The following is a 25550-nucleotide window of genomic DNA, read 5'->3' as shown; positions in this document are numbered from 1 at the left end:
CTAGGTACTATTTTTAAAATCCAGTGGTTGTAAAATAACAGACTAAAACTAGCTATCTGGGTAAGCAGATGAGAGCACAGAAAACAGAAAAGGACTTGTAAGCATTTAATGAAATTCACTGATAATTATTAGCAGATGGCACAAATAATCAGCTAAATGCAGTAATCTTGAAAAGTGCCATGTACAGATTGGGAATTTAAACAGTGTATCCTTTGTTCCATCTTTAAAACAATTAGATATTTGCTTTTTAGAACAAATTAACTATCAGTTTAAATTACTGTACTTTATTTCACAGGATTCTTTCAGTGGAGGTTAAAGTGTTTATTAACAATCATTTTTAAACAAGTGCATATTGAATCACACTATCTTTCTGGTGATATTTGTTTTAAGAGAGTCAATAATTCTTATGATTTTTTAAAATATGTGTTACCATAACACAACTTGTGATAATGTTTCTTCCCACTGTACCTTAACACTGATTTCTTCACTCAGCTAGGACAAAATTTGCTAATAACCATTTAAAAATACACAAGTATAAACTGTTCAAAAGTCCCAATTTTGTTTCATACTGGCAGAATCCAGTGAACCATTCTGCTGGTACGGTCAAGCAGAGGACTAAGCGCAAGGGTTCCTGGGCTGATCCGATGCTGCAGCTGATGCCACAGCATCTGGGCAAAGTATGGGACACGATGCTTTGATCATCACAGATCCAGATATGACATCAAGTGCTCAACAGGCTGCCAAGTTATTGTAGTCAATCCACAGAGTCTACTTTCTTGCCAAGGTATTCCACATGCAAAAGCAAGTCACTGTAGTGATGGCACTTTCAGGCAACCTCTTTATGCGATAGTGCTTTGCGACAAGCTCATTGGCAAAACATTGTTGATGGTGATCTCCTGCCGCGTTTGACATCGGACCATTGCAAAAATAGCCCTTCGAAACCTGCAGGAGGGAGACATCTTTTTAGTGCCAGAGGCTAGAAATCGGTGGTGGTTCCTGGGTTTGCAGGGCCTTTAGGCAGGATGCTTTTGGGGGGACCTTCCCTCTGTGTGCTCCCCTCCTTGCCTTCTTCCTCACTGTTGCTTTTGCCCATTTGCTTGGTTCCCTTGCTGGGCCCAAACCACACCACTTCTCAAAGAGGGGGGCAATAAATGGGAAAATGACTGCCCCTCGCAAAGAGACCATAAGTAGCAACAGCAAAAAGCAGCAGCAGGCCAAGAAGCTCCAGGGATTGTTCTTTTTTTTTTTTAAGTGGGAGGACACCTTGGAGAGTGCTGAGAAATGTGTCATTAACAACTTAAAAACATAAGAAAAGTCGTGCTGGATCAGACCAATGGTCCATTCAGTCCAGCACTCCATTTACATAGTGGCAAGCAAACTGTACACATGATCCCTCAAGCAGGATGGATATGAGACATCCACCTGCCCAAGCTCTTCAAGCAATTCATGCATGCAGTCATGCTGCCTCTGGTAATGGAGGCAGCAGATATCCAGCAAAGCTGGTAGCCACTGGTAGCCTCCTCCATGGATTTCTTCAATCCCCTTTAACGCCATCCATTTTGGTGGTCATACACACTTTTTCGGACAGTGAATTCCACAGTTTGACTAAAAGTATATGAAGTACTTCCTTCTATCTGCCCTAAGCCCCCCACCAACCAGTTTTATGGAATGACCCTGGGCTCAAGTGTTATGCAAGAGGAAGGAAATGTCTCCACTTCCACTTTCCCCAACCCATGCATTATTTTAAATGCCTTTATCACGTCTCCCCTTCCTCAGCATCTTGCTTAGCAGTCCCAGTTGTAACTGCTCCTCGTAGAATTGCTCCAGGGGACGCACTGGTGTCTACAGGCACACATTGCCTATTACTATCCCACTCAGTATCTGAGGTCTTATAGCAATGGTGGTGAACCTATGGCACGCACGCCCCAGTGGGCGCGCAGAGCCCTCTACGTCGGCACGCGAGCCAAGTCGCCCCAGCACCCCAGCAGCCAAACATCAGATAACAGCGCACATAGGGGCCATGCACATGCTTGGAAAGGAGTCGTGGCACCAGGCGATGATGTGACAAGTTGCAACTCATTAGCCAAAACTTGTCTGAGCTTTGGCATGGCCGGTCAGTGGCTGCGACAGATATGTATTTGCTTGGACTGGCTGTGTGTTATTTTTTCTAAACTAAACCTGTTTTCAGGTTTGATTGCAGTGTCAGCACTTTGCAATAAATAGGTGGGTTTTGGGTTGCAGTTTGGCCATTCGGTCTCTAAAAGGTACATGATCACTATGTTAGGGTTAGAAAAATGAGGTGTCTTGGCACGATTGTGATGGTTGGAATGTGTTTAGAATGCGCAGAAATGTTAAGCTGTGCAGAAAAAGCTCCTCAATGACAGCTATTTCAAAATCGTCCTCTTTTCAATGGAACTTTAGCCCTATATTAGGGTTAGGGATGTGCACCAGGGTCGGGTTAGGGTTAGAAAAATGAGGTGTCCTGGCACGATTGTGATGGCTGAAATGTGTTTAGAATGGGCAGAAATGTTGAGCTCTGCAGAAAAAGCTCCTCAAGGACGGCTTTTTCAAAATCATCCTTTTCAGTGGAACTTTAGCCCTTTATTATGGTTAGAAGTGTGCACCAGGGTAGGGTTAGGGTTAGAAAAATGCGGTGTCCTGGCATGATTTTGACGGTTGGCATGCATTTAGAATGGGCAGAAATGATGAGCTGTGCAGAAAAAGCTCCTCAAGGAAGGCTTTTTCAAAATCACCCTCTTTTCAATGGAACTTTAGCCCTGTATTAGGGTTAGGGGAGTGCACCAGGGTAGGGTTAGGGCAATGGTGTTGAACCTACGGCCCGTTTGCCACAGCGGGCATGCAGAGCCCTCTCTGTCAGCATGCAAGCGAAGTCACCCCGGCATTGCCCCAGCATCCGAGCATCTGATAACAAGGCACATGAGGACCTTGCACATGCTCACAAAGTAGTAGCGGCACCAGGCAATGACATCATGAGCTGTGACTCATTAGTTGCGGCTCATCCGAGCTTTCGCATGGCCGATCAGTGCGCTGCCAAGGATATATATATATATATTTGCTTGGACTGGCTGCGAGTTGTTTTTTCTAAACTAAAACCTCAGTATTCAGGTTTTATTGCAGTGTTGGCACTTTGTGATAAACAAGTGGGTTTTGGGTTGCAGTCTGGGCACTCGGTCTCTAAAATTTGCACTGTCACTGCGTGTAGGATGCTGGAGACCAAGATCCAACCTCAGAAGCCATGGATGTTGTGCCCCTTGCCAAGCCATTCTGAGCTGCTGAGGAAAGCACAGTGGCTCCCGCTCCTGAGGTTAAGGCACTAATCTTGGAAAGGGAGAACCTGGCTATGGGCTGCAGTGTCAGGAGGTGAGATATCGCAGATCTGCTGGATTCAGTGGCCTCTCAGCCGTGCGCAGTGCAAGCAAGCTAAAGGGGTATAATACCCATCTAACAAAGTATGGAGGGGTAAAAATAACCTTCTCCCAGGTTTGCATGGACAGAAAGCTCCAGGATCAAAACCCTCCATATGGGCTTGGCACCCAAACAACTGAGCCGCCCTGAGACGCTTTCACATATAGGGCGGGGTATAAATATTTTAAATAAATAAATAATTGTTCTCTCACTCGCCTATCTTTAAAATTAAAACATTTTGGAGCAGTATGCAAACTATTCTACGACATAAATTGGGGAACGGGAAAGGGTTTTCTACCACCACCTCTCTGTTAATAGAATCACTTACTTTTTGTTTGCAATTACATAAATACAAGGATTATAGAATGTAGATGACTTAGCAAATAGTGGTGCTATGATCGCCATGGCAGGGGAAATGTTCTTTGGGTCTCCAAAGGAAGACCACAAACACACAATAGAGTATGGAGACCAAGCGAGCAGGAACATTAGAATCATGACAACAGACATCTGTAAAGGAAGATAAACATGTTAGGCCATGAAATGTTTGTAGATTTATATCAACTTCTTTCTATCAGTCCCTCAAGCCTTTGTAAGACATATCAGCCCAGACTTTCAGATCATCTTCAGCAGTCCTTCAGAAGCCCCAGCTCACATTCCTTGGATGGGCTCCTAGAAAAGGAAGCCGCATCACAAGCGAGAGAGAGACATGGGGCAGTGCAAAGAACCCGTAGAGTAATGCAGGTATGAGCTAGAAAAGCATCAAGGGCCAACTAGAGTGCAGGTAAAGGCAATGAGACTACAGAAATCTCCCAAAAGGAACTACCTGTTTTTTCTCACTTAAGTCAGCCAGTTATCTTCTGATTGCCTCACAACATACAGAGAGTGAAAGCGCACAAATTGTCTATATTCTTTTACTGTTCCACTCAGGACCTTAATGTGCAAAATGCACTGAAACAGAAAAAGAAAGATGCATCGCCATGGTTTCCACTGATTCCCTAGGTGGAAGCACTTCAGACTTTTGCCTATATTTTTATTAACAAAGACCTTGTTCCAGTGGACCTTAGCGCCTGTAGAGTCATAAGATACTTCAGCTTCCCAGATCCAAGGTCCAAGATAGTGCTCTAACCTCAGAACTGAGAATCCCATGCCTTTGCAGCGAGTGTGCAAACATGCTTCCTGTTCTTCAAAGTCAAGAAAGTAACCTCAGTGAAGGGTAAAAGGAGGTGGAGAAGGGAAGAGACTACAGAGGCCAGGCTATGAGGTGACCTGCAGTCCCAGCATCCTTCTCCCGCCCCCTTCTCAGGTGCTCCTGCTAAATGGGTGAAAAAGAATGTCTAGCAGAAAATGGAGGGTGGGTGGGTGGGAAAAGGAATATTTTCTTTTTCTGCAGAAGAGCATCTGAATTCAGGGACTTATAGGCATCACAACAGGATTGCACCCTAATACATATACAAACACAACATAATACACACTCACAAATGTTCCTTTTATATACTGTATAGTATTTTTTTCTTTTATTAAATGTCAAGCTACTGCTAAGGTGGTCTTACTGTGGATGTTCTAGTAACATATTGTTGATAGACTAAGAACTATAATTAGAAAACACTTTTGTTTTTTTAGTGATCTTGATTTACTATTCCACGTGCTCTTTTCCATCTTTTTGTTGCCTTTCTTTTGTTAATTTTATTAAAATCACTTTTCATGATTACAAGAAGGGACTCTGTCAAAATGATCATACCTTTGTTACATCCACTTGGTCAGACCAGTCTATATTGATGCTCTCGAGACATCCATTTTTGGTGTACCGCTTCATAGTTCGTGAAACATTGTAGTAACAGTAAAACATGACCGATAGAGGGAGGACAAAATTAACAGCAATTACAGACATTGTATATGAAACAAAGGATCTGAAAGTGAAAAATACAAAGAAGGTGACTTAAAAAACACTTCCCATTCCGCTTGCATTGTCAGTTTAGAGCATGCTCAAACATTTTAAGATGTTCCAAACACATTTCAAACTTAGGATGCTGCATTCCAGGACAGGAACCACATTTTGGTTCAGTTTAGATTATCTGATGTATTGCAGTTGTTTTGAACTACAACTCCCAGCATTCTTGACCATTAGTGATGCTAATCTGGGGTGATGGGAATTAAAGTCCAAAACATATGAAGGGTGCCACGCATTCTTGGAGGAGAAAGCAAACTAGAAGTATTTCTCACAGTTCATCTCTTTGCTCTTCTACCCTGCTACCCAGACCACCTTCTCAACACTTGTCCTATTCATCACAAAGGTTCACTGAGACATGTCACATGGTGAGCTCCATGGCTGAGCAGGGACCAGAATCCAGGTCTCCTGAGGCCCAGTCTCACCACTAAGCCACACTACTTTCTGAACGTACATATGCTATTCCACCATTAAAAACATACATGTCATTCTTCCTCCAGTTTACAGTACAGGTGGCTCCAGTTGGATCAGGGGCATAGCTTGCCCAGCCCATAACAGGCATGGAGGCCCAGAAGACTGCATTGATCCAGGCAGCAAGAATCAGGGCTGTATAGTTGACGGTAGTAAGTCTGCTTCCTACGGACAAGGACAAAATGTTACTGCTGTTATCATTGCACACCCTTGACAGTCTGCTTTGAAGCATGCACAGAATTAATCCTAATGATAAAAATGTGTCCATAAGCCAGGAGTGTTAAAATGTAGGTGCATGGGGGAAAAATCTGCCCCATTTGGAGATCCCAATCTGACTCTCTGAGGTCCACTAGATGACCAGGCCCCCTTCCCCAATTCCATTTCCAAAGGCTCAAAACCCTCTCTAAGGCTCAGCTACTCAGTTTTAAGCTAAAACTTGCTGGGACTTTAGATATTCTGCCCTATCCCCTTTGCATCTGGTCCCAACACTTTGGGCTTTGGTCTGATCCAGCACAGGGATGGAATTCAGCTGTTATGTGGAAAGAGGTTCTCAGACCATTTTAAGAGGACAAATACATTTTCTGAGGCTCAGCTATTGGCAGGAAGAGTTTTAAGCCAAGTATTCAAGCTGGTATTGGGGGCCCTGCCCTTTTGCCAAGCGAAGCGGCAGTCTGCGAACACCCATGGAATGAAGGTTGCACAGCTGGCAAACTTCTACTGCCTCATATGCAGCAGGACAAAGGCCGCTGCACGTGATGCAGAAGCTGGAAACCACCAGCATTGTGCTCACATGGGACATGATTCAAGAACAAATAACCCAAATTTAGTTTGGATAAATATCAAAAATAATCCTGGATTGCATAAATGTGAAACAATAGATTTCTATGCAAGAATATGAAATGCCATACCTATATGGGGCTTGCAGATTGTCAGGTAACGATCAATTGCAACAACAGTCAGCAAACCAATACTTGCCATTCCAAAGAAGATATTTAGAGCAGCATAGATCTGAAATTTGAGAAACGATATTATTATTTTAAAGTATTGGTTTAAAGGTTTGGAATCCAGCTCCTATTTACCGTTGCCAAGCATTTCTGCTGACTGCACCTAGCTGTGTATTACAAGAGCGTTTTGTTTAATGCACTATGAACAATGTCTAACAAGTCAGAAATGCCAGATGATGATGAACTGGTAAGATCTCAAGGATGGGACAGTTGCCAAGGAGCCATTTATGTTCATACAGGCACAAAAGAGCTTCTTAAACTTGTCTGCAAAACTAACCAAAAGGGCCTACTCGGCCTGCCTGAGGAACACTTTTGCCAGAGACACTCTGGCACCGGCATTTATACTGTGCTACTTTCAGTACCAGATGAAGAACTTTTCATTTTCCCATATCTTTCAGCTGTAAAAAGTTTAGTGCTTTTAGATGTTTTGCACCACTGCTAGGAATTTAAAAGATTGTTCAGGTCTATATGACAGAAATCCATATAAAAATCTGCATATACTCATGTAGATTTTATATACAAATTTAGAAAGATCAACTAGGAAGAGTTCTTAAATTTCACAGGAGAAAAACCAGCCAATTAATATCCCATCCAAGTGACCTGAAACATTTTTTTTTTCAGTTGATGTGTGCCTTGACACAAATAAGGTCAAACCAGTCACAAACTCTCCCCTCCCAGCTTCCTTGCCATGCAGGAGGAAATGTGTGGAGTGGTGGATGATGCTACAGCCCATGGAAAGGAGAGGGCTAACAGTCCTTTTCCCTCACTGTATATTTTTTTCCCCTGCACAGAAAGCAATGAAGTTGCAGGAAAATCTTCCGTTGGCAGATTTTTGGAATTCCTTCACTCAGAAATTCCCATCTAGTCACAGGCCAGCTAAATTCACTCAATATCTCTCACAGACCCTGGCCTCCTTCCGAGCCACATTTTTGCACTATGCAAAGTCAGGCAATTTTTAGCCCAGTATCTTGTGCAGCATAGTTCTGGCCTATGATCACCGACTACCTGGTCCTTTTAACCAGAGATCCTGGAGTGTTACTTTGCAAAATGAGGGCATTCAAGGGTTACCGTTCTGTGTCCTTCTCCCCATCAGGTCCTCCAGCTACTGTACAGTAAGGCAGTGTCCTAGCTTTGGCACTATCTACTCAAGGCAGCCACCTGGTGGCCAAACTGGTTCAGTCCGTTTCTTAACTTGCATGAAAGACGCTCAGTTCAAACTTCTAGAAGGGTAGATGCGCCATGCTGGGAGAATTGCCATCTGAAAGACTAACAGATCTACTGTGTCATAAACTTTGGTGGACTAGACCTCACTTCATCAGCTGTTGACTTCAAGAGCATGCTACTTTATGCAGTTCTGGTTCAGAGTGCTTTGATACTCAAGTGGAGGTTCAGCAAATAATATATAAGGCTGTTCAGGGCTGTAGGACATCTGCTCTGCCACTAGTTCTCTCCTACTTGTGGAGCAACACAACTGGACGAAACCTAATGAGTTCAATGGGAATTAGTCTCAGGTTAAATGTGTATAGCCCTAGGCTGCGGTTCTATATTCAGTTTCCTGAAGATAAGATCCACTGAGAGGGGTAGAGGATTCCACTGTTATTATGGTTAGAGCCTGTGGTATACCTACTCGTAAAACTGAAAATCCACACCTGGATCTCTGGCGTTTTAAAATGTAGGCCTTGCCTGGCATAAGTGAACTTGCGTTGCCTTGCTTATGTTAACAGAACAACGGAGCTTTAGTTACTAACTTCCTGGCCACCTCTGCCAGGGGAGGTTGCCAAAGAAATGGATCAAAGGAGTACACATGTAGGTACACGCACACACACAGCTGTGTTCCCTCCATTGGCCATACTCCTTGTCAGCCCAGTACAATCATGCCCTCAGACCTGAGGTAGTCATGAGCCTCTGCCTGTAGGACTGCACTATCACTGTGGCACTTTCAAGCAGGGAAGAGACATTGGCAAGACTGGCAGAGATACTCATCATTTAGCTCATTGTGCATTATTATTAGCACCCGCCTAAGTAATCATTGTACTCCTATGTTATGATTGTAACATAACGTAGGTTTGTATGCATGCACCCTGCTTTGAATCATGTAACTTATTTAAGTTCACCATTTTCTTTGTGCTTTTGTTTGGACTTTCGTGGTGACCCGGCTGCCCATCCGTTCCCATCGACTGGGGGTTCGCTTGCATGCTATCTGTGCTGTGCACGTAAGTGTTACTGCTAAAGCCTTTGAAACTTAGCTAGTGCTTGGTGCACTGCAGAACAATAAACTGTTTTGATCATCACAGGACATTAAGCTGTTTGGCCAAGTTTGTTGTGTCATTGCAGAATGTAAAACTGTTTTGACAGTCACCAGGAAGTAAAGCTGTTTCGTTCATCACCAAGATGTTAAATTGGATCAGTGTCTAGTTAATGAGACTGCTGGGTAGTGTCACTGAACAACACCCAGCTTTTAGCTGGCAAACCCAGAGGCGGCCTCTCTCTTCCTGGGAACTGCCTCACCCATAGCCAGGCCTCAAGGTGATAGAAAGCCAGGGAATTAATTTGCCAGAGCTATTTTCATAATGACTATTATCATACTGCAAGTGATAATCAACTGACCAATGCAAGGATGCTGGTGTTATCACCTATCAGCTTTTACTAATCACCATGGTCTGTACTTTCTGCATTCTGCTGCCCACTGAACTCACTGTTTACAATGCACAAATAGACTTGTAACTCAATATTGTACCATCATCATCTGATGAAAAGACTGCAGTCCATGAAAGCTTATGCCAAAAAAAATTTTGTTAGCATTTGAGGTGTCACAAGACTCTTGGTTCCAAGTACCTAACACTAATGTCCAAACAGACGTGAACAATCAACATTAAGAACAAACATGTGCTTTAAAGTTTTGCTCTGTGGTCTCTTCTCTCTATATAGCTAAAATCCAGCAAATTTTAGGGCAGATTTTGTACCAGCACCAAAGCATGCAGTAAAGCTCTTGTGTACATTTGACGTGCCAGTTTGCACAGAATTGTTCTGGGGTGACTGCCATGCCATTGGTGTAACAGATCAAGTAGTTCTCAGGACTGTAGCAATTGGAGGCAATTATTGCTATTGTCCAAACTCAGAGGATAGTATCTGTTGGAAAAGCCTAAGGACCACTCACAGCAGATTCATTCAGTTTCTGTACCCTCTAAAGAGAGCTAACCATAATATACTTTGTTCTTTCATTTCTACAGTCCAAGTACCTGGCAGCCTGTGTAGCCAAATTTCCAGCTTCCATGAAGATCTGAAGCCGCGGACATTGGGTAACCGATCCCACTTACTCCAATATCGGTAAAAGCCAGATTAATAATGATCGCATTGGTTGCAGTCCGAAGCTCCTTATATTTAACAAAGATGCCTAGTACAACTATGTTACTGAGAAGACTTATGACTCCTGTCAAAAGAGGAAAAGGGAAAAACTAAACAATGAAAGGAATTATTAATGCTATGCATTTGTTCAGAAAAATCACGTTATGAATTTCCATTGGCTTTGGGCCAAACTGGAGTCCCATATTATTTGCAAAAGGATTACTAATTCACTGAACTCATCATCCATCTCTCAACAAGATTTTCTTCTAACATTGCTACAAAACTTCAAGATCCAATAAGAAATGCATTTATAGAGGCATACTGATGTGAATCTTGTTACCACAGCATTAGATATTTGCTGATGTCTATGGAATGCTGTTGTTTCTGCTTTGAAAATGAATAAAACAGCTGACTAGGTTTTCCTTCTCCCTGTCAAACATTTTAAAAACTTGGGAAAAATTGAACACATTATCCATATTTTGTAAACATTACACAAATAATCCATATTATATAGTACATGCCCTCTTGAATTACGGCCATATACTCTATGTGAGGCAGCCATCAGAAATGTTTGGAACCTACACCTTGTTTTCAGCACACTCAAAATTAATCATGGCCCATGGGTAAGCAAGATGTTCCTGAAACATCAAGAACAATACGTTCCTGAAACATCAAGAACAATACCAAATAGCTGAACAACTTTGTCACCAAGATCCATTTACAGTAGCAAAAAAAAAAAAAAATGAAGCTGCAGTAAAAACACCTGCAATTCTCTTAAGAGGAAAAGCTACGATCTCAATGAGAAACTTCTCTGCTTTTCACCAGACTACAATTTCCTGAATTCTTCAGTGTGAGAAGCCATGAAAACTAACCTGGCATAAAACCAATTTAAGCTTGTAGTGCAGCTAGAACCTGTGTCTTTCTCTTTCTCCTACTTTTTCACTTCTCATAAGCTTCTTTCAAATTGTAATAGGGAAATTAGATTGTCATCTCCCAACCCCTACACATTCATAAAATTCCTGTACACATGACTTTCTCCAAGATATTAAGACCATGTAAAAATCATCCCATGTTAGGTGAAAAAGAAATCAATTATGGATCCACGATCTACCAGCTGAAGCCCAGCTTTGGGAAATATCCCTGGAGTTTGCATAAAGGAACTGGAACTGTGGTGAACAAGAGTTTATGCTGTGAGCTGACTGGGGTACAATTTTGTTTAAAAAAAGAAAACAAAACACCAAACTGGTATTGAAATAAGGCGGGGGCGGGGGGTTCACCTCACAGGCAAATTGATAACACAGAAAACTAACTCACAGGCAAATATTAACGTGTCAGAGAAAATACTAGGACACAGTGTTAAGATATGCCATGAAGGAGTTGCAGTCCAGTCATTTCTCTGAAAACTGCTATCAGCATTTTGTATCTAAGTCAATAAGGCCTGGTACAAACACAGAAAAAGCCCCATTAATTTTTCACCGTCATCTATCTTATTCTTTATTATAAGCTGCTCAGGCTTTCAGCAGATAACCATCCATTTATTCTCATCCTGTGTCAAATGTCTTAAAGAGAACACAGAAGGTGTTTTGTCTTGCAAACAGAGATTCAAACAATGGTGCAATTAAGCAGTAAATCCTCCAATGTTGCTGCTCCTGTTCAATTTGAAAGGTGAAAGCAATAATGATTTGACATAGAGCAGAACACTCAGCAGCAGTGGGTCTCAAAGGAACATTAAGTCCTAGATTGTTTCAAATCTTTTATGAGAGCCTTCACCTAGAAGGAAATTCTCTAACCAGGAAGAGTCCTGCCTTTAAGAAAGCCCCTACTTAATGGATTGTGTAAGACTGCTGGAGCAAGGCATCCCTCTGATGACTTTTGAAGCATTTTTGATCTTGTTCTTGTGAAGGAAAGCATCAACAGAAGCTCATATTATTCATAGAGTCAAAACGACATTTTCCTGGGAACACTTTAAAATAGCGGAAATTAAACTGGTCTATCTAATTTGCTATTTTAAAAAAACCTATTCACATCTAGTCTCAGAATTCTGAATGTTAATTTGGTAATATAAGGAAAGCTGTGGGAACAAGCAGGAAGCTCTTGCTACTTCAATCTCATCTGGTAATTTCTAAAGATACTACCCGAAACAAAGCCCTGGGCCTTCCAAGAGACAGTTCTACTCTAACATGGTATCCCTCAAGCTGGAGTTCTCCAAATATTGTCAGTTTGGGTCTGTTGGCCATGCTGGCTCAGAATAATGGGAGTTGTACTCCAACCCATCCGGAAGATACCAGTTCTGGAAAAGTTCCTGTAGACATTTAAAGGCCAACAACATAATCCTATGCATGGCTCCTCAAACCTAATTCTTAACGGCATCCAACAAAGCTTACTTCCCATTAAGTACGTGTAGGATTGTAGTCTAGTTGAGCTTTTATAGATAACAGGCTACCTCGGAAGCAAGACCATATGCCAATGCCCCAATAAATTGGTCAGTCTTCAAAGTAGCAAAGTACTCTGTCTTCTTACTCTCACAGAATGCCACTATTACCTGTCTGGATGAGCACAACTGATCTTTTTCAAAATGTTGCATATAGAAATTCCAAAATCTTTTATTAGTGAAACATATAGCTGAAACAGGAATCTACAGCATGGGCATCTTTTTTTTAGCAGTTCTAATTACTTCTCTTAAAATGCATATAATATTAGGTAGCAGTCAACGGCAACCAAAGTACAAAGTACAGCCATATGCAAAGCTATTTTTTAAAAAAATGATCCTGGAAACAAGGAAAGACTGATGTCCAGGAGAACACAACTAGTGAAAGGAACACTAAAAACCTGTATTCTTGATACTGAAGAATACAGTTCTGATGTTCTCCTACTTAAATTATCTTTTGAATGGAGCCAATTGTGGATGGAGCAGACAATAGCAAAAGCAAGGCAGAGAGTGTTGCAAAATTGAAGAACTATCTCCAAGTTATCACAGTATTTTTATTCAGAGTTAGTAAAAAGACACTTGATAGGAAGACCAGAACAGACATAGGACAGAGAGCCAGTACTCATTCTGTTTATCCCTGGAAGTTACATTTTTGGGGAAAGGGCTCTCAGAAGAATAAAGCATGAATAAATATTAATTCGAGTCTTTCATCCAGGATATCTTTCCTTTGAAGTTAACATCTCTAAGAGTAAAACCTATACATGTAAGCTTGTAAGTCCTACTATGTTCAATAGGGATTGTTCATAGATGAGGATTGGGCCTAAGAGTGCAATCCAATGCATGTTTACTCAAAAGAAAATCCTACTGAACTCAATGGGACTTACAAGTAAGTGTGTACAGAATTGTGGCAGCACTACAGTGCATCACTTGCGCAAGACTACAGCTTTAGATTACATTTTCACAATTTCACACTTGATTTTTCTAATTTACCTACATTTAGATAAAACCGAAGGAGCATCCATTTTGACCACTCTTTCTGTGCATTACTCACTGCCCCCATTCACATCCTAAATCCTGTTTTATTTTTCAATCCACATTCATACCTGCTGTTATCAAATAAGCTGCAACTATGTTGTGTTCAGTCTGCGAAAAGGCCGGATGAGGTTCATTCTCACTTTCTGAAGAATTTGAAGAATCATTCAGAAACATTGCAGTGGGGGGAATTGAGAAATACCCTCCAGAGCTTTCCTGCAAAAAGCCATTCACCAATAAAAATAAAATACAGCAAGCCTTTTCATGCAAATTCGTGACCTGTAAAATTTCTGTACTGAAAGGGTCCCAACAGGATTTCAATTAAAGAGCAAAGGGGTTTACATTCCCAGCCTTTGGAAGAGGACGGCTTGTTAGTTCAACAAAGAACAGCACAGAGCTGTGTGTGTATTTTCAACAAGATGCTTATGTTTCCTGGCCTCATGACTAGAGAGATTAACAGTCTCCTTGGTCACACTTTATAATTCAAACTTCTTTTCTTAGTTCTTTTCTTTGTCTTTGCAGAAAAAATGGTCAAGTGTTGCTTGAGAATTCTGAACAAATAAAAAGCAATCAACAAGATGCACAGAGTAAGTCCCAAGATGCAGAAGCAAAAGTCTTGTTTTAATATTCAAAAGCAAAATGCTTCACAATGACAAGCAAAATGAGGTTTCTCTCTATTCAAGTAAAAAAAAAAAATTCTGAGGATTTTTGTTGTGAAGCCGCAATTTCAAATCACATCTTGGGTTGTCCACTTGTGAACTAGGGAAGAGAAGGAGGAAGATGGAAGAAAGAGGTCATGCATCATCAAAGAAGAGGTCAAAACAGAGCACCTACTTGCTTATGCTTATGTATATGCATAACTGCGCATTTAGAAAGCATAATTTCTAATACTATATAATCATTATAAATTTTAACTTCATGTAACAGAAATACAGAATGTCTCACCAAATGCGGAAGACAGTGATCAGGTGACCTGTGTACCTTTGCTCACTCTGCAGTTCAGGTGCTGTTGATGGAGAAGCTTAAGGTCCAGCTCTTCCTTCTGATGGTTCTTGAATTTTACATTAGGCTTGGCCTGATAAAGCCCTTCATACAAGGGAAACCTCCAAAGCAAAGAACAGTTCTCAGGCAGTCCTTCCAACAGAAGGCTGCCCTCTCTAAAAAGGACCACCACATCCATTTAGAAAACCAGAAAGCTGCCTTCCACTCTAGCTCAGCTGACTTGTCCATCAATCTTAACCTTGTTTACTCCACCAGCAGTACTTCTGCAGAGTTTGATCCTTTTAAGTGGAGATGCTGAAGCCAGAAGCTGGGACCCTATGCGGGCAAAGTGTGTGCTTACAGAAGTCCACAAGCACCCCTCCATTCCTAGGCAGTAAACAAGATAAAATGCATTAAAATACCAACCCTGTGCTTCCCTTTCATGACACTCAAATTCAGTGGCTTGAGCCAGCCACCTCACTTTGCCCAACAGTTGGGATGGCCTACAAAAAATGATGCGTTTTACTCTTGCTGGAGAACAGATATTCGTCAGGCATGACATCGTTTCACCCACTTTCTCCCGCTCCTCTGCATGCAAATGCTCTGGGTCCACAACCACAGCCTGAGAGCACTGGCATTTCTAAGCTTCCTTCAATAGTTCACTGTACTGGGAACCCCTTTCAGCACTTCAAACATGCTTGCATGTTTGTTTGCTGTGTGTTGTTTTCGCTTTTCCATTGGTCCACATGCAACAAGATGAATAACACAGCTATCTCCTGTTTCCCGACTTTGAGATGCTCTGACCACTTAAGTCACACACAGGCCAGACACATTATACTTTCTGATCTCCTTCACTGTCTTTTTACACCCTAAACTCCCCAAGATTCTAGCATTACAGCCATCACTTGAGACTATTTGCTTCAAAATTGTAAAGGTACTGTTTTCTCCTGTTCTAAAACCTAGATGGAACATTGTGCAGAGGTTGGGTAGAACCAAGCCTGAATCGTGAACACTTGCAAACTGACCTGGCTTCACATGGGTCAGAAGAGCCCTTGCTCTGATACACCAAAGCCTTCACACATACTTAAACATTGGTCATATGTTGTCAAACATTGGACATAAGCAGCCCAGGCAGAGTGCCTGCCAGCAGCCCTATGAAGGCCTCCTCCTATGGTGCACCCCTACAGCTCCCTGAGGGAGAGGTCCATCCACTCCTTTCCCGAGAAAGGGCTGTGTGAGGATGCAGCAAGCATATAACTCTGTCCCTCATCCTAATCTTCCCTGGCTTCAAATTGTATCAGCGGCAATGATTAGGGAAGTGTGCTCCTAAGGGCTGAAGCTACTACTGCAGGCTGTAACTGCATGGTTTTCAAAATAAAAAAGACATAACCTCAGGTACACACTCGTGAGACTTCCTTAGCAGGCATACCAAGTCTCAAGTGTCTTGGCACCATGGCACCAATGGACAGACAGACAGACAGAGGATAATGCCTGATAGCAAACTTAACTGTTCCAGTCTGTTTGAACTACTACTAGAGAGCTTTGGCTATGAACTCTCATAGAAATGAAAGAGATGGTGATAATGCAAGGCTTTGTCAAGCTGATTTTAACATTTATATGCAAGATTCGATTTAACTTGCATACAGTTTGTTTTTGTTCTGTAATTCACTAATGCCTTACACCAGCAGAAGGGTAGGCAGAAGGCAATTTGGGATTACTGACAGATCCTTGGGTGACTTGTGAGGGACTGGCAAGGATTTTTTAATTCCTATTGTTAAACTACAGCAACAAATGACTCACAAAGACATGCACAAAATAGATCTGTGTTGAAACAAAGCTTGAAGTGCCCGAGAACAGCAGTATGCTCAACTGTAGCACTTCACTCCTATGCTATGCAGCTTCTCAAAATCACTAGGTTCTTTCAATTCTTATTGTCCATCTTTTGCACCTGGTTCCAGCAAAACACAAGGCAGATCCCGCAACTCTCAAGGCTGAGTTTCCAGGCCTTAGTGTAGTGTTCTTCACTGAAAGGTCTACGGGCCACTGGTTGCTTCCAACCACCTTGAGTGCAGTTCTCTGCTCATCCCTTTTGGCAGGAGCTGCTAACTCCCAGGAGGGGCTTTCCAGCGTTTCCTTGTTTGCTTCAGTGGCAGGCCAGCTGCTCTGATCTGGGCTACCAGAGCTAGTTTGCGGGTAGGGAATCAGAACAGCTTGCCATTAATCGGTTGTAAGGTAGCCGCAGGTGGGAGAAGACAGTCCAGGAGTGACTGGGCAAGGAGCTATGATGGAGGAGCACCCAACAGGCAAACAGTGACCTGGTCAGCCAATGACAGCACACTGCACAAGCTCTCAAGTAGCCTCAGCAGCAGTGCCCGGAGTTCCCACTGGAAAGTAGTTAAGATCACTGCTCTAATGTAACCCAGCCTAAGTATATGCAATTAAACTAGCTGCAAGAGAGACTCATGCAACTACCAGCCAGAGTGGTGTAGTGGTTACGAGTATGGGACTGGGACTCAGGCGAGTTCTAGTCCCTGCACAGCCACGGAGCCAACTGGGTGACTTTGGGTCAGAGATATTCAGCACAACCTACCTCACAGGGTTGTTGTTGTGGGGAGAAGACTGAGAGGAGAATGATGTAACCTGCTTTCTTTAAAAATGAAAAAGGTAGGATATAAATCTAATAAATAAACTCTCACCCACTTCATCAGCTACACAGAGTATTACAGACTCAGCTTTGTATGTAGTATATCCTTCCTGTCTAAGCCCTGCCTCAAATTCCCTTCCTACGCTTCATCTCTGCCACACGCGCTCCCTCACCACTCCATTTCAGGCAGCTTCCTTTCTGCTTTTTCTTTTTTATTCCTGTCACTGGTCTTGTTATCTGAAAATTTACTTCTGAGTAAACTTAGATTGCTTTGTAAATTATTTTTCATCAATATGGCAGAGCTTCCATTGTACAGAAGTCATATTCAAAAAAGTTTTATTTCTTTGAAAAGACAGCATTAAAAACTGGGATTCAGCACATGAGATTCCTTATCTGCATGTGGAAATCCATTCCCTTCTCATATATACAAGCAACAAGGTGCACACACTAAAGATGGAGAAACATTCAGCTTGCATATAAATCTCTTGGCAGAGCCTGGACCCACACATGTACAAGTTTAATATTTTGTTTACTGTCATAGAAACATCTTCAGGATGCTACAAGTAACACCTATGAACTGTGATATATATACCAAAACCCCAAAATCAGGCGCATCTTACTAAGTGCCCCCTCTCTCAAGAAATGGAAGAACAAATTTAACTAGCTGCCTATTGCAACAATCCTCCTAAATTGACAGCTTCACAAGTTAGAAGCAATCAATATGGGAGTTCAGTGCTGTTCTTCATTTCTTTCATAAAGCCTGCTAAATAAATTCCCAAGCCTCTGATATGCATCAAACAGCATACTGTTCACCAACCAGGGTTGAACATGGCCTAAGGCACCACAAGTCCAGTTTTAGAGCTCTGTGCTATTGCTTTCAAAATACATTCCTTACTTGGGTATATTATTCACAGAGAGCTTAAATTAAATGTTATTCTGAAATCATATTCAAGTTTTTTGAGACCTTTGTCCATGAACTTGCAAATCACTATTCTAAAAGTAACAAAACCAAAATTCAAAGACTCGGGAGAAAAAAAATCCAAAAGATTTGTGCAATGTTATTTGGGCCTGCAACATGTTATTAAATTGTTATTTAGAGGTTCAATGGTTTCCAAGCTTCAAGATGAAGTTTTGATTTTAAAATAGCATTAAAAAGTTGTACAAACATTTTGTATAATGTCTGCTAAAGACCAAGTATCTGCAGTCTTCTTAAATTGTCCCAGCTTAGCAGAAATTCATGACCAACACAGGCGATAGCAATTCAGTCCTTTGGACAACAGCACAATTAAGTTGTCCACTGTGCAGCATTCAATTTCATTAGAAATCCTTTCATTGTGTTTTGTCATGAAACCTTAAACGTGGTGTTTCCCAGAGTTTCACTTAACGTCCTCTGCCTAATTGAAAGAAAAACACAAATTAGATGAACAATCTCTAGGACAGGATTTAATGGTGTTATCCCATAAATCTAAATAGCATTGGTGTATAACACTGACTCTTTCTCTTCTACAACTGCTTGGACAAACAAAACTAGCTGGATTCTCTGATGGCACCCTGTTAAGAACCTAGTCTCCACTACTACAATCTCATTTTCATGAACATAGTGATGCAGTTGGAAACTGTCCCTAGACTGAAAAAAGTGTTGGTATATCCCATGGTTGGGTGCAGACATGCTTTCTATCTCACATTTGCATTTATGACTTTCACATTCTTTTGAAACACCAAACAAAACATTGGTAAAATTAGGCTGGGTCCTTTACTCAAGGGTGCTTCCAGCCATAAAGCCCCCATCCTCATCCCACACTCAATGCCCCGACAGCTGAGGAGACTATTGCTGGTTCTTGCTTACATAGCATCAGCAAGATCTGCAGCAGCACTGGTGAACCTCTTGATATTTTGACACAGCATCTCTCCAGGACATCATGAGAATGTCAACTGGGTTGCTTCCTAACTGCCCACAGAAGTAAAGTGAGGTAATAATAATGAAGGGACCCAGGCCAAGCACAGTGGCCTCTTGGGGCACTGGATCCCAACAGCTGCCCAAGTATGCCAGGTGCTCCAACCAGCCCTGGCTCCAGTTTTCAAGCTTCCTAGCATTATGGAATCATTTCCAGGGTGACTTTTCTGCAAATGACTGCCTGTGCCAATTGTTCCACGGGATTTTTCGGTGTTTCCCGTTCATCCTCTGAGTTGCAGCTGCTCTGCATCAACTGACTGCAAAGCACAGAACACGCCCAAGCTTCTCTTGAGGTTGCACAATGCATGGGGAAACACTACTAGTTCTGGACCAGCTGTCCACTAAGGGAGACATCTCCCAGAACTGATGAGGAACCTCTCACAATTTCTAAGGAAATGTACACTTTCCTGGAACATTCCCAAAGCTATCATTCAACTACATCAAAGAAATTAATAGCAAAATATTGCAGGTATCTTAGTAAATATGCACCACAGACTATTCATTCTAAAGAGAACTGTGTTTGATTGAACTCCAACCTGCCCCATTAGCCACACATCTCCCATTAGCCACACATTATTAACTTAAGCAGATACATGAATATACTTACCTCTAAATCCTCGACCACCACCTCCACCTCGTCCTCCTCTGAAGCCTCCACCACCTCTGCCGCCTCTGAAACCACCTATAAATAAGTAGGGAGGTAGATCAGATTCTTACGGTGGCAAATAAGAATGGCCATCAAATATGATTTTGGAAATCTAAGCAAAATTATGCGCTAAATTCTCGGGAACATCTTGCTTGCAGAAATGAGGTTTTGCTATTTCCCAGATGTTGCAAAACTGCACTCTCGACTGCCTTATTACATGCAGCTAGACCCACCTTGCAAGACAAACGCCACCTACCTCCTCCTCTGCCACCTCCTCTTCCTCCACGACCACCTCCTCTACCACCTCTTGGAGCTCCTTTCTCTCCTGGAGGTCTTGGCAAAAACCTTTGCAGAGGTAGCAGTTTTGCAGGATCAATGTAAAACTGTTAAAAAAAAACAGTGGTGTTAGGCTTTGCCAAACAGTTTTCTCTCCCACTTGCATACCGAAGTTAAGAGATTAAGGATGCAATTCTATGCGTATTTAGACCTTAAAAGTCCTTGCTGGCTGGGCAATGCTGGGAGCTGTAAGATTTTCTCTGGCTCAACAAGCATAGGATTTGATATGAGATATGACTTGGTATGAGACAGCACCTAATTTTCAATGCAAGACTTTCCTAAATAGTAACACTTTTCCTGATTCAGTTCGAGTGAGCCACAACCAAGTCACATGAAACAAGGGCAACACATTAGCCACAGCTACTCAAATGCACTGCTTTCAATCGGACATCCTAAATATGTTTCCTCAGAGCTTGGTCCCAATGTGCTCGACAGGACTGCTGCCTAAGTCATGATTATAGTTTGGTCAGTGAGGGAAAGTAAACACGATGCATAAGAGAACATAATACCCACATACCCTCTTGCTTATTGGTTAAAACACTAATATTAAATTAGCAAGCCTAACACTGCGACTATGCTAGAATTTCTGCAAATGGCCTGTACTTGTCTAATGAGCAATATTTAAATAGCATATGCATTTAAGAAGCCATGCTTATATTACATCCAACGGTGTAAGATATTTGTGCAACTTATTCAGCTTCATATTTAAAAGAAGCTTGCTGTTTCGTGTTTCACAGGAGGAACTACATGTTATATTGATTGACCATTACAAAAGCTTACCTTCTGCAGCTTTTTGAAGGAAGAAGCCTTCATATTTTCTGACAGTTTGACTGAAAAATACTATTAGCATTGTTTGAGGAAGATAACACCAAATGCATTTCTCATTCTTCTCAAACATATTAATGGTGCTGCATATACAATGCTCTCACTGCTTTAGAATTTATATTAGAAAATAATCCCTAGAATATTGGAAGAATCAGGGAACCAATTAGCTTCCTTTCCTTTATGCATTTCGGGCCCATTTATCACAAATCCCATTCCTTAAAATTTAGCACAGAAAAGATGTAGTTATGGTACCCAAAAGATGCAGCATACACAAAATAGTCACCATGAAAACACTTCCCTTTTAGAAACATTGAATGTCACAAGTCAGAGTCACACATGAGAAATCCTGCCTCTGAGATAGCAGTAAGCTTTACAGCCCACTTGACTCCTCTTTTTAATTAAGTAATTTCATCCCAAGTGGTAGAAACATTTCTTACCTAATCACTAAAGACTTTTAAAGTTCAATTAGAGCTCTTTAATTTTCTTAGCTAAACCATAAAAACAGATCAGTTCTAGCTAGAAGGATGTTGACAAAAACATTCCCTTTTCCATCCAGATCATAAACTCGAAAAGTTTTAATTCTGCTAATCAAAATACCCTGTGCCCATAATCTTAAGAACTCCTGCATCAAGTAGGACAAACAGCTTGCAAACTGAATCAGAAAACTTGAGATGTATTTTAGATATTGGTAGTGATGTCCTGGTCACTCAACTTACCCTAAGCATACACTTAAAAAGGCATTTTAAAAAGAAGCCAGCTTAGGCAATTCTTCTGTCTGAACATGTATAGCATTGTGCCCTGAAGGCTCTATCATTCAAGTCAGTATATTCGCTGATATTTCTTCCACTCACTCAGCAATGGACCTTGTGTACCAAACACAAAGTAGAACTAACTACCAGGTCCCCTTTGGTGGAATGCCTTCCTGAAGAAGATATGATTAGTGTGGACTTTTCTTTTGGGCACTCAATTTGGGACTGAGGTGGAGGTAAAAGCCTGCACAGTTTAGCCATCTGGAAGCTGCCATCAGGACAAACCTCATTATATTAAGTGCCAGAAACCGGATCACTTGCATTAAGCTTTATTTACTGCACCAGTTCAAAAGGTTTCACTTCCAACACTGCAGATGAGCAAGCAAGCAAAACCACATATTTCCATTGTACAACCTACTACCAGAATAATGAATTCTTCCCACAACAAATCTGTGTGGCATGGAATAGCTGGAGAAAGAAATCGTAACATTTGTGAAACTAAACAACCAGCAAAATAACACAGATCTATAAATATCTATTCAGAAATCCCACTGAGTTCAATCTGTGTTACTGCCAGGCAGTTTGCAGCCCAGTGGTTGAATCTGAACAACTACTATTACTACTACTACTAGGTTCATGGAAAGGGGGCACCAGAAGTTTTTCATCCCAACTGAAAAAGTATGTGTGATTGTGCCTATTATCAAGTGGAAAGCAACAGATACAACGGGAATGGTTTCCCAGCATCTGCACTGATACAAAGGTCCTGTCAATCAGCTTGCTTAGGCCAAATGCCAATTAAGAGCCAGTTCATCCTCAATCACAGGGATAAGCAACTTCTGATCCTCCAGATGTTTCATCCCACAACTCCCACCAAGCCTATCCAGTACAACCAATAGTGATGGATAGTAAGAGTTGTAGGACAAAACATCTGGAAGATCACAAGTTGCTTACTCTTGCTCTGGTTAGTAAATGGATAGAACAGCAAAAGCTGCTGAAACTAAGTACAGTTCTGATCTGTTCTTTTACCTCTCTTTAGCTTGTTCAAACACAAAAAAGCAATCATAGAATAAAAATAAGAAAATAAAAAGTAGAAGAGACTGTTAGTCATTTTTTCTTAAGGAAACTTCAGATGTACATACAAAGGATACAAAGTCTCTGAGCTGCCCAAATATTTCATCCACTTTCCCAATCTGCTCTTTATTTTCTAAATAGACTGGGGCATTAAAATAAGGTACTTTGTTTTCCTGAGTGACACATTTGCAAACAATGTCATCTTCACAAGGGTGCAGAAATTCTCCAAGGACTACAAATAAGAAAAGAAATGTATCAAAACTAGCATGTCACTATCCAAACATTTTTTAAAGTTTCCATTAGAAACTAAATATGACTTACTGACTACGCTTTCAGGCGGTCCTTGATCATATCCTCCTCTGTTGAAGCCTCCTCGTCCTCCTCCACGGCCAAATCCACCTCTTCCACCACCACGTCCTCCTCTATTGAATCCTCCACCGCCCCGATTGAATCCACCTCCTCCACGGTTGAATCCACCTCCTCCACGGTTGAAACCTCCGCCACGATTGCCACCACCTCTTCCTCCAAATGACATGTCTCCCTTCTGTTCAGAAAAGCATCCCCAAAAGTTAGTCGCAATTCCAGCAAGTTGTGAAACTTGGGTCATTCCACACAATATTGTGTTATTCATGCTGCTGTACACATTAACGAAGGCTATGACCAGCCCATATACTCTTATGAAGTAAACTACAGGTAGCAACTTTTAAGCCTCTTCAAAAGAACGATTACCTTGAAATAATAATTTAAAATTTACTGAAATTTAACCAAAACAATGTGTACATAATTTCTGTCAAATTCCTGCAGGAAGATTATTTATTCTTCACATAAAATCCACCATTTCAAACCTCATCATTTTGCAATGACCATTTCATAACAGGACAAACAGATCTTGTATTTTGGATTAGTTAGTTAATAGATTTATGTTCTGTCACATCTATAATGTAAGAAACAGATTTTTGTATCTTGAGGCAACAAAACCTACCATTCAGGAGCTGAAGGAGAAAGGGCATAAGGGTTCTAGTTTACCTACTGTCTACATCAATTCCAAGAAAAACCAATAAAAGAAATAATTTCTTCCTACATTCCACTTCAGTTATATGGCAAAATCAGTTTTACTGCAGCAGCAAAAGGTTAGGCTTAGAAGAAACTGGATGTTATTCAACAGAGCAGTGAACAAAACCTTATTGCACCATAATTCTTTAAAACACTATAACAAGCATATCACAAGCACAGTTTTAAAAAAAGAAAGGGAAAAAATGTTTGCTACTTCCACAACGTATTTGCCTCTGTAATAACCCAATGCCTTAAATTGGGCTCAGAAGTTATTTCAGGAACCATGCATGAACATCTCCAGTGTTTGGACACAGTGGAATTAGCACTTGATTTAGATTCCTTGCAAAGGAGGAAATAAATTATGTTCTCTTTAGCAATAAGCATCCATGAAACTTAATTATTTCGTTTCATTTTTATTCCATGGCAACAAATGAAGGCAGGGAGGCAGTAACAGTGATTTAATGTATCTGTTCCTCACCATAGGCCTCCTGCTGCTCCAATGTTCCATGGGTAACATAAGGAAAGCCCACCCAGTCTTTACCTGTCTGCACAGCTACATTCAGCTAGCATGTCAAGGCACTGTTGCTTAGCAGGACGGCACATGCTTGCAGTCAGATGGGTGAACACATGTAGAAACAAAGCAGGGGATTGGGCTTGATGGGCGTATAGGCCCCTTCCAACTCTCCCACTATTTGACCATTCTATTCTATCTACTGGCTCCTCCCAGTGGCAAGAATGACCGATCATGATACCTGAGGGGCACGGGGTAAAACAGCCTTCCCCAACCTGGTGTCCTCAAGAAATTCTGGAGTATAATGTCCATAATCTCTGACCATTGAAATTACAGCCCAAAATGCAGAGCACTACCTGACTTAGACTTAGGTAAACGTCTACTTTCCAAGTCGTTTTAGTTGCTCATCTACAGTATCTCCTCTAGGATTGTTTTCCTTCACTCACTTTATTTCTCAAAATGCACCCCCCGCCCCCCAAAAAAACCCACCTACACCTGCCATAAACCCTTTCAGTCACTCTTCCAGTAAATCATTTGGAACCATGCCAAAACCCACAGGAAAAGGAATCCTAAAAGCATGATCAAATGCGTCTCCTCAGAAGTCAGCTCCACTGAATTCAATAGGCCGTACCCACCCCCACCCCCACCATAAGGGATTGCTAAGAACAACCAGTTACATATACAGGTAATTAAATTTAAATTTTAGGTGGGCGCGCGCACCCTCGTCTGATCCATGAACGACTTCACGGCTGAGGAAAATGCTAGCCCTGCAGCTGGACCACAACCTCCATTAACCCCAGTTAGCATGGCCACTGATGAGGGATAATGGGAGTTCCAGTAGAACTACAAGATCCCTAAAAGATACCGTGAATGGCCCAAAGCCGGGGAGAAAGAGAACCAGGGAATATGCGACGCCACAAAAAGCTCCCCAACCGGGGCTGAGGAAGCTACAACGACCCGACACCATCACGACGCCCCAAGACCGCAGAAGCGCCCGCGCTGGCTCCCCCACCTAACTGAGAGCGCCCCGCTCTTCTTTCCCACGTGGCCGCTCCTCTTACTCAAAGGACCCGCATGCCGCCACTTCCGATGACGTCAACAAACAGCGCTTGCCGCCCGACCAATCCCG

At 41.8% G+C, this 25550-nt stretch overlaps 2 protein-coding genes across 5 annotated transcripts; both read right to left on the bottom strand.

The window, feature by feature from the left end:
- Window positions 1-90: 90 nt before the first annotated feature.
- On the bottom strand, window positions 91-13835 carry RRH (retinal pigment epithelium-derived rhodopsin homolog). The gene is made up of 7 exons (XM_044429084.1): window positions 13723-13835; window positions 10086-10276; window positions 6751-6850; window positions 5854-6007; window positions 5165-5333; window positions 3755-3933; window positions 91-942 (listed from the first exon to the last, which is right to left on the bottom strand). The coding sequence occupies exons 1-7, from the start codon at window positions 13826-13828 to the stop codon at window positions 840-842; spliced, it is 1002 nt and encodes a 333-aa protein (XP_044285019.1). The 5' UTR covers window positions 13829-13835; the 3' UTR covers window positions 91-839.
- GAR1 (GAR1 ribonucleoprotein) lies at window positions 13156-25520 on the bottom strand. 4 transcript variants are annotated; one of them, XR_006414609.1, is made up of 9 exons: window positions 25287-25394; window positions 23179-23401; window positions 22935-23089; window positions 20993-21052; window positions 20133-20259; window positions 19838-19912; window positions 18443-18670; window positions 14597-15019; window positions 13156-14410 (listed from the first exon to the last, which is right to left on the bottom strand). XR_006414609.1 is itself a non-coding variant. In XM_044429087.1 (7 exons), exons 2-7 carry the CDS (start codon window positions 23390-23392, stop codon window positions 18657-18659), a joined length of 645 nt encoding a protein of 214 aa, XP_044285022.1. In that variant the 5' UTR covers window positions 23393-23401; window positions 25434-25520; the 3' UTR covers window positions 17596-18656. The 4 variants fall into 4 exon arrangements, 3 of the variants coding, with proteins under 3 accessions (XP_044285022.1, XP_044285020.1, XP_044285021.1); XM_044429087.1 differs by lacking the exons at window positions 13156-14410; window positions 14597-15019; window positions 25287-25394 and adding an exon at window positions 25434-25520 and having other exon boundaries at window positions 17596-18670; XM_044429085.1 differs by lacking the exons at window positions 13156-14410; window positions 14597-15019 and having other exon boundaries at window positions 17596-18670.
- Window positions 25521-25550: the final 30 nt, after the last annotated feature.

Source organism: Varanus komodoensis, unplaced genomic scaffold (genome assembly GCF_004798865.1).
Source record: "Varanus komodoensis strain SLA01 unplaced genomic scaffold, ASM479886v1 scaffold2, whole genome shotgun sequence".
Classification (NCBI taxonomy): domain Eukaryota; kingdom Metazoa; phylum Chordata; class Lepidosauria; order Squamata; family Varanidae; genus Varanus; species Varanus komodoensis.
This window is presented reverse-complemented; position numbering and strand designations above follow the sequence as displayed.